The sequence below is a fragment of the Triticum dicoccoides genome, chromosome 4A, assembly GCF_002162155.2.
Source record: "Triticum dicoccoides isolate Atlit2015 ecotype Zavitan chromosome 4A, WEW_v2.0, whole genome shotgun sequence".
NCBI classification, from domain to species: Eukaryota; Viridiplantae; Streptophyta; class Magnoliopsida; order Poales; family Poaceae; genus Triticum; species Triticum dicoccoides.
In genome coordinates this window covers 13,183,283-13,192,582 of record NC_041386.1, presented here as the reverse complement: position 1 = coordinate 13,192,582, position 9,300 = coordinate 13,183,283, and the positions used below count along the sequence as shown (strand labels likewise).

Genomic DNA, 9,300 nt, shown 5'->3' with positions numbered 1-9,300 from the left:
GCGGCAAGAGGGATCGAATCATGTGTGACGGCCAGGGTTTGGTCGACAAAATAAATCTACGAAAATACTACCCTTAGAAAACACCCCAAAAAGACAATTGCATACATTTGTCACTTTTGAAATGTGCAATAAATACTTAGGCTCAAGAACAAACACGAACTATAAAGTGATCTAGAAGCAATACAAACATGGTACGATGGTAACAACGGACGAGCAACGTCCATGGCGAATCGATCAACACCCTCTCCACTCTGCCTACATATACGAGTTTATCAGTTGCCAAGCTAAATCGAGCCTGTCATAACGCGCCGGCCGTCCGGCCAGCCAGCCACCGGAGCGTCCATCACCGTCGCCGGAACCAGGTCAAGATCAGGCGAGCGGCGCCCTGGAGACGCGGACCTTGAGGCCGTGCGCCATGGAGAGGATGGTCATCATGCGGTACTTGACGGGGTGGCCCTCCACGAGCTCGAACCTGAAGAACCTGCACAGGATGGCCAGCGCCATCTTCATCTGCAGGTACGCCGAGTCCTTGCCGAGGCAGATCCGCGGCCCCGCCTGGAACGCCGTGAACTTGAACGGCGACGCGTTGCGGAACGCGCCGTCGTCGCCGATCCACCGCTCCGGCCGGAAGCTGGCGGCGTCGGGGCCCCAGTTGTACTCCATCCGCCCCATGGAGTAGGGCACGTACGTCACCATCCCGCCGGCGCGCACCTTGGTGCCGTCCGGGAGCACGTCGTCCTCCGCGATGCCCTTGGGGTCCTGCGGCACCGCCGGGTACAGCCGCAGCGTCTCCGTCACGCACGCGTGGAGGTACACCAGCTTCCCGAGCCCGTCGTAGCTCAGGAGCCCCGCGAACTGCGCCACGCGGGCGACGAAGGCCTCGTCGGCGCCCTCGCCGTCGCTGCAGGGGACCAGAGCGACGCCCTCCTCGCGGGCGCGATCCGCCTCGAAGGCGGCCAGCTCGCGGCGGAGCTTCTCGGCCACGGCCGGGTGCGTCATGGCCATGTAGGTGAACCAGGACAGCGTCGTGGCCGTGGTGTCCCGCCCGGCGATCACGAAGTTGAGCACCACGTCGCGGAGGCCCTTGTCGTCCCCGAACAGGCTGCCGCCGTCGTCGCCGCCGGCCTCGCCCAGCTCGATGAACCGCGACAGTATGTCGTGCTTGATCTGCGCACCCAGTTAACGTGTCAGTGATCAATGGCACCTACTACACAAACCAGCGATCCGGAGCTTGACGAATGACGATGATCACGCACGCACCTTCTCCTGCTTGCCGCTGGCCCGGGCCTGCACGATCTCGGCCTTGCGCCGGCGGATGACGCTGTAGGTGAACTCGTCGACGAGCTTGATGCTCTGCTCCAGCAGCGCCTCCGAGCCGACGTGCAGGAACTTCTTCACGCGCCACAGCGGGTCGATGAACCGCAGCGTCACGATGATGTTGGCGGCGTCGAACGCCTGCGCGAAGCTGTTCTCCGGCAGCTCCGGCGACAGCGTGCCGATCTCGACCCCGAACCCCACCTTGCAGATCGAGTCCAGCGTCATCCTCATGTACAGCTCCTGAATTCGCTCGCTCGCGTCAGAATCTTGAAATTTTGTCCAAGAAATCAATGTTCAGATGACCAAGGGACTGAGTTCGGTTACCTGCATGTCCACGACTTTGCCGGCCTTGCAAGCCTGGCTCAGGATGCTGCACAGCTTCAGGGAGTACTCCCTGAACACGATCGTGCTAAAGTCTCTCAGGTTCTTGGAAGCGAACTCGAAGCTCGCCGTCTTCCTCTGCTTCCTCCAGAGCTCGCCGTCGGCGTTGAAGATGCCGTCGCCGAGCAGCACGTCCATGTAGGACCTGTACACCTCCCCCTACACGTACAATTTCAGACATTTGTGTCAGTGTAAACTTCTGAACCTTGGCAAAAAAAATCACAAGGCTGAGGGGTTCTTTCAGTTTCACCTTGGGGTAATTGTTGAAGTTGGTCTTGAGCACATGCTCGACGTTCACCGGGTCGGCGATGTAGGTGTAGGAGGTGAAGGGCATGTCGACGGTGACCGTCCGGTGCTTGGACAGGTACTCCACGAGCCAGTCGTGCATCCGGTAGTAGTTCCTCAGCTGCTCCAGCGTCGCGCCGATGACCGGCCATGACCTCGGCCCCTTCTGCTTCCTCAGGCTCCACCAGTGGACCAAGATCCACGAGAGGAACACGAGGAAGATGGCCATGAACTTGTGGAGCCCTGCCAGCGGGAAGAACGCCGTCGTCGTCGACGGCATGCCATGGTGAGCTTCCTCCATGGGGCTGCTCATCAAGTGGGTTCAGTCTACAGGAGGATTAATTCTATGTAGCATTTGGATGGCTCGGTTAGGCAATATATTGGGCATTAGTGGCGCCGAGCACCAAACAATCTTGGTGTGGCCGAGAATTAAGATTGCCTCATCCACATGGCGTCCCTAACCTAACCCCCTGACTAGATGGAACCTACCGTTTGTGTCCTTTTTGTGATCTGCTGACCAAGAAAACACTCATTTTTATATGCATAACTAGGTATGTTAGTATGTGCTTGGTGCTAAGCTAGGTCATGGATTCTGCATTTTCCTTCTGTTTTACTATAAATGTAGGTGATGCACTGATGCATTTTTATTTCGTTTTGCGGGGGATGTAGGTGATGCGTTTGATGACAGTTAGCATTGTGATTATGTCATCTTCACAGTTGGAGCCATGGAGCCATGGTTATGGTCCATCTGGTCTTTATTGAACCCGCACTAACCAATACAAAGTGCATCTTTCAGTGAAACAGTTTTTGAAGTCAAAGCAGAACAAGTTGAGAAATTTCGAATGAAGGGGTGTCAACTGTCAAGGGGTGCTCTGATGTTCTCCCTAAATGGAAAAAGCCTGAAAATCACAAATATAAAAAATCTTGCTGAAAGTTCCCCCTTCTATATTTATTAGAAATTTGTAGCAGAAGCTAAACAGAAGAAAATTTTGATGAAAGTGGTCACCTTCTATTTATTAGAAGCTTGAAACAGAAAAGATCGCAAATATTAAAAACCTTGCAATATGCCGAGGCATCTAGTGCTGCCAAATAAATATGTTCCACAGATGAGAACACTTTTATCATATATATGCTCTACTAAATAGTACTCCCTAACATTGCATTCCAAAACTTTCAAGCTGGCCGTTTTCTGTTGGTACTACCGTAGCAGCTGTGGATGATGTACAACTAATGAAGATCACTTCTAATTTGACAAGTATCAGATGAAGATAATTCATGTCTCCATGGCAAACAATGAAAGAATAACCGAACAGTGTATTCCTGCACCTTTCAAGTTGATCACAATTGATCTCTATCAGCTGAGAATTATGTATAGGGCAGAGTTCACTCCTAAATCCCAGTCCAATGTACTTTAAAGATTATCATCACTTGATAAATGACATGTATACAGTGGGAGTTCATGACAAACATGTCTCAATGCCAAACACTGAATGAATAGCCCAACATTGCTAAGATTATCAAGTTGAGCACAATTGGAGTATGTGTAAGGCACAATTTCATTCCTAATCCATTGCTTTGAAGAACATCACTTGATAAATGGAGTGAATCGCGAAAAACCACCACATTTGGGGCTTCATCTACGGAAAACCACCAGGTCACTAATTTTTTGCAAAAATCACCGCGGATTCGGTAAACATTTTGCAAATCGCACTGATCAGGTGATTTGGCTCATTTGATCACTTTCTGACAAGTGGGACCAGATTGTAAGGAGCTGACTTGGCACAACATTTACACACACACCCTTAGATCTAAAAAGAAAAAGCAATCAACCCCTCTTTTGCACAACTGCCAGAGAGAGGAGAGGAGGAGGCGTTCCCGGCGAGGCCGACCTCGTCGGCGCAGACGGCCGCGCAGTGGAGGAGGTCCCTGCGGAGAGCTCCTCGATGGTGCCGGTGGGATCGGGCCCATGCGCCGCCGCGCGGTTGCTCGGCCATGGCCTCGCGCTCATGTGCTGCTGTCCACGCCACGCACAGGCAGCGGAGGAGCTCACCATCGTTGGTCGCTGCTTGCTCCGGTGATGCGTCCGAGCTGCACGCCGCTGCTTGTGCTCGTGCTGTGCTCAGCTCCTTACAATCTGGTCCCACTTGTCAGAAAGTGATCAAATGAGCCAAATCACCTGATCAGTGCGATTTGCAAAATGTTTACCGAATCCGCGGTGATTTTTGCAAAAAATTAGTGACCTGGTGGTTTTCCGTAGATGAAGCCCCAAATGTGGTGGTTTTTCGCGATTCACTCTGATAAATGAGATGGATAAAATGGGAGAATTCATGTCAAACACTGAAAGAATTACCCGAAACCAAGACCAAGAGAGCGTAAAAATAGAGCTCTCTATGATCTTGATATTCGACCATCCTCTTATTACAAAACACTGAGCAAACAGAACATTTGCTGTTAGAAACCTATCTGAACCAACGAATAAAGAATAAGATTAAGAGCAAGAATGAAAATCTAGAGGCTTTTGCAGTTGTCACTCTCCAGTGTAAGTCTGAAGAGAGCCCTCATTGCCTGCCTCTTCACTACCTTGCCATAGGTAGCCTTCCCAATCCTCACCACGTCACTCTCCAGTGTAAGTCTGAAGAGAGCCCTCATTGCCTGCCTCTTCACTACCTTGCCATAGGTAGCCTTCCCAATCCTCACCACCTTGTCCTCAACCTCCAGCCGATTGCCGCAGCCATTGCCTTCGTTGGCGCCCCTCAGCATTGCCCTCAGCACACTCTCGCCCCCGCCGACCGCGCCGGCGACGCTCTCTGCGACGACGGCCTCTCCGGGAACCTTCCTCCCCCATTTCCTCATCAACCTGCCATTGTCGAACAAGGAAGAGTACGCGCTCCAGAAGGATGCACGCACGAATGCCTTTCGCTTCTCCTTCACCATGGACTTCCTCATCTTGTCCTCAAGCCTCACCACCAGCGCTCCCATGTCTGCCCCTCCATTGACCAACTCGTTCTCTGATCTCACGAGCTCCTGCCTGAGAACGGCGTCCTCGGCTTCGAACCGGCACCGGTCACACCGGCACTCGAACTCCCACGCCCTTGCTGCCTCCCGGCGCTTCCCCACCGGGTTGAGCACGTCGAAGTAGGGGAACGTGACCTCCTCCCCGGCCTTGATGTCCCTCGAGGCGTGAACAATGGCGTGGTCCCCGACGTGGGTGCGCCGGGCATTGGGGTGGCAGGAGTGGTTTAGGAACGACGGCAAGATCCACAGCCCCACGCCGCAGTTGACGATGCCACTGTTGCCGAGCAGATTGGCGGACGGCGCGTCCTCGGTCAAGCAATTGACGTCGAGCACCTTCATGATCCTGTCCACATCGAGAGCCTCTCGCGTGCCAATGCCAGCCTGTACGCCGTCGCTGAGATCCTCTGATTCTGGCTTGAACAATGCCATGTCCGGTACGGCGAGCTCTTCTTCCTGCTCCTCGCCGGTGGACAGAGTGTAGATCAAAGACGCCGTCCTCGGGCACCTCTCCGCGGCGTCGAGCACCTTGTCTACGAAGTCCTTCCAGACCACCATCTTCTCGTCGCTGTCCGCCGCATCCGGGATCACCCCCCTTCCGGTCGCCACGGCTTTGGAGATCATCAGAACGGCCCCCGCCTCAACGCTCTTCAGCGCAAAGACCCCTCGGCCGCCGTGCGCGGACCGGCGCACCTCCACCGGGCCGACGAACTCCGCGAGGTCCGGGCACTTCCCGGAGAAGCCCGCGAGGACCCAGTCCGACAGGTCCACCGCCCCGCTCCTGGCCTGCGCCTCGAGGCGCCTGCACTGGTCGAGCATCTCCCGCGCCTCGTCGGCGCCCGAGGCGCCGGCGGGGAGCGCGGCGCGGAAGCAGTCGGCGGCGAGAGCGTAGCGGCCGAGGCCGCGGAGGAGCGCGCCCTTGGCGAGCAGCGCGGCCGGGTGGGCCGGGTCGGCGGCGAGCGCGGCGTCGCAGTCGGCGAGCGCGCCGGGGCGGTCGCCGAGGCGCGCGCGGGCGTCGGCGCGGTGGGCGAGCGCGGAGCAGAGCACCCGGCGGTCCGTCGCGGCGGCGCCGCGCACGATGCGGGAGCAGACGGCGGCGTACCCCTCCCAGTCCTCCTTGAGCAGCAGCCGCGTCGCCTGGCTCCGCAGCTCCTGCAGCGACTCCTCGTCGAGGCCGTCCATGGCTGCGGCGGCCATCGCCGGGGCCGTGGTGTGGTGGGTGGGCGGGCTCGCGCGAGGTCGGCCGACGCCCTCCTTTTTTGGCTGGGTTCGTTGGTGGGGAGCGAGTAGCGACTGGCGAGTGAGCTGCGAGTGGTGTGGAGCACGAGCACTGTGGCGGCTATGTCGGGTTGAACGCCTTTTGGATTGTAACGTTCGGATCTTGGGGGATACGGTGGGGTGTGGAGTGGCAACGGCTACGAGCTGTCACTGTAGGTCAGGTGATTTTATTGCGGTCAACACAAAGGACTGACAGAATGGCTGGCTGGATTTAAGACTCTGTGAAGTAACAGGAAATTATCCCTCTCTCTAACGTTAAATACGCTCTTATATTATACTCCATCCGTCTAAAAATAAGTGTCTCAAATTTAATAATAACTTTAATAGAAAGTTGATACACTTATTTTAGGACGGATGAAGTAGGATGGAGGGAATACAATATTGTTTTCATGGAAAATTATAAGCTTTTTTCAGCGGATATACAATGAAAAACATGATGGTCTCAGAGGGAGGGTAGTTGAAAAAAAATCGCAATATACTCTAAGCAGCTGAGCTATGAAACAACTAATCGCATTATTAAATATAAATGAAAATGAAAATCAAAGGATTAGAGAAAACGGTTTTTTCCCGCCAATACGCAAGGATTGTGTATCTTTTCATTGATAGATAGGAGAGAACAAACATATACAGAAGAAGGGAGACACCGCACAAAGTGTGGGCTAGAGCAGAACAAGGAGCACAAAAGGCCGCGTCGCATCAAAATCCGGATACTCCGGCAGCACAACCGAAACATGGGGCCGAACTGGATCAATGTACCCTCCACCCAAAGCGCCAAGGAACGGCAAGTGGACAACAGGAACTAGTCGGACCCGAGGAAGGTGTCGTCTGATGACCCACAAGTATAGGCGATCTATCATAGTCCTTTCGATAAGTAAGAGTGTCGAACCCAACGAGGAGCAGAAGGAAATGATAAGCGGTTTCCAGCAAGGTATTCTCTGCAAGTACTGAAACAAGTGGTAACAGATAGTTTTGTGATAGGATAATTTGTAAGGAGCAACAAGTAACAAAAGTAAATAAAGTGCAGCAAGGTGGCCCAATCCTTTTTGTAGCAAAGGACAAGCCTGGACAAACTCTTATATAGAGAAAAGCGCTCCCGAGGACACATGGGAATATCGTCAAGCTAGTTTTCATCACGTTCATATGATTCGCGTTCAGTACTTTGATAATTTGGTATGTGGGTGGACCGGTGCTTGGGTACTGTCCTTACTTGGACAAGCATCCCACTTATGATTAACCTCTATTGCAAGCATCCGCAACTACAACAAAAGTATTAAGGTAAACCTAACCATAGCATGAAATATATGGATCCAAATCAGCCCCTTACGAAGCAACGCATAAACTAGGGTTTAAGCTTCTGTCACTCTACCAACCCATCATCTACTTATTACTTCTCAATGCCTTCCTCTAGGCCCAAATAATGGTGAAGTGTTATGTAGTCAACGTTCACATAACACCACTAAAGGAGAGACAACATACATCTCATCAAAAAATCGAACGAATACCAAATTCACATGACTACTAATAGCAAGACTTCTCCCATGTCCTCAGGAACAAACGTAACTACTCACAAATCATATTCATGTTCATAATCAGAGGGGTAGTATTATGCATATAGGATCTGAACATATGATCTTCCACCAAATAAACCAACTAGCATCAACTACAAGGAGTAATTAACACTACTAGCAACCTACTAGTACCAATCCCGGACTTGGAGACAAGAATTGGATACAAGAGATGAACTAGGGTTTTGAGAGGAGATGGTGGTGGTGAAGATGTTGATGGAGATTGCCCTCTCTCGATGAGAGGAGCGTTGGTGATGATGTTGGCGATGATTTCCCCTCCCGGAGGGAAGTTTCCCGGCAGAACAGCTCCGCCGGAGCCCTAGATTGGTTCCGCCAAGGTTCCGCCTCGTGGCGGCGGAGTTTCGTCCGAGAAGATGACTTATGATTTTTGTCCTCATCGAAAGACTCCATATAGCAGAAGATGGCCATCGGAGGGCCACCATGGTGAAGGAAATATGCCCTAGAGGCAATAGTAATGTTATTATTTTATTTCCTTATATCATGATAAATGTTTATTATTCATGCTAGAATTGTATTATCCGGAAACATAATACTTGTGTGAATACATAGATAAACCAAACGTCACTAGTATGCCTCTACTTGACTAGCTCGTTGATCAAAGATGGTTATGTTTCCTAGCCATAGACATGTGTTGTCATTTGATTAATGGGATCACATCATTAGGAGAATGATGTGATTGACATGACCCATTCCATTAGCCTAGCACCCGATCGTTTAGTATGTTGCTATTGCTTTCTTCATGACTTATACATGTTCCTATGACTATGAGATTATGCAACTCCCGTTTACCGGAGGAACACTTTGTGTGCTACCAAACGTCACAACGTAACTGGGTGATATAAAGGAGCTCTACAGGTGTCTCCAAAGGTAAATGTTGGGTTGGCGTATTTCGAGATTAGGATTTGTCACTCCGATTGTCGGAGAGGTATCTCTGGGCCCTCTCGGTAATGCACATAACATAAGCCTTGCAAGCATTGCAACTAATGAGTTAGTTGCGAGATGATGTATTATGAAACGAGTAAAGAGACTTGCCGGTAACGAGATTGAACTAGGTATTGAGATACCGACGATCGAATCTCGGGCAAGTAACATACCGATGACAAAGGGAACAAAGTATGTTATTATGCGGTCTGACCGATAAAGATCTTCGTAGAATATGTAGGAGCCAATATGAGCATCCATGTTCAGCTATTGGTTATTGACCGGAGACGTGTCTCGGTCATGTCTACATTGTTCTCGAACCCGTAGGGTCCGCATGCTTAAGGTTTCGATGACAGTTATATTATGAGTTTATGCTTTTTGATGTACTGAAGTTTGTTTGGAGTCCCGGATGTGATCACGGACATGACGAGGAGTCTTGAAATGGTCGAGACATAAAGGTTGATATATTGGAAGCCTATATTTGGATATCGGAAGTGTTCCGGATGAAATCGGGATTTTG

General features: G+C 51.7%; 2 protein-coding genes across 2 annotated transcripts; both read right to left on the bottom strand.

The window, feature by feature from the left end:
- Positions 1-136: 136 nt before the first annotated feature.
- On the bottom strand, positions 137-2,355 carry LOC119284622 (cytochrome P450 704B1-like). The gene is made up of 4 exons (XM_037563765.1): positions 1,949-2,355; positions 1,642-1,857; positions 1,261-1,557; positions 137-1,167 (listed from the first exon to the last, which is right to left on the bottom strand). Exons 1-4 carry the CDS (start codon positions 2,294-2,296, stop codon positions 370-372), a joined length of 1,659 nt encoding a protein of 552 aa, XP_037419662.1. The 5' UTR covers positions 2,297-2,355; the 3' UTR covers positions 137-369.
- Positions 2,356-4,276: 1,921 nt separating this feature from the next.
- Positions 4,277-6,296, bottom strand: LOC119284621 (methyltransferase FGSG_00040-like). Its single transcript, XM_037563764.1, has one exon. The coding sequence runs from the start codon at positions 6,190-6,192 to the stop codon at positions 4,492-4,494; it is 1,701 nt and encodes a 566-aa protein (XP_037419661.1). The 5' UTR covers positions 6,193-6,296; the 3' UTR covers positions 4,277-4,491.
- Positions 6,297-9,300: the final 3,004 nt, after the last annotated feature.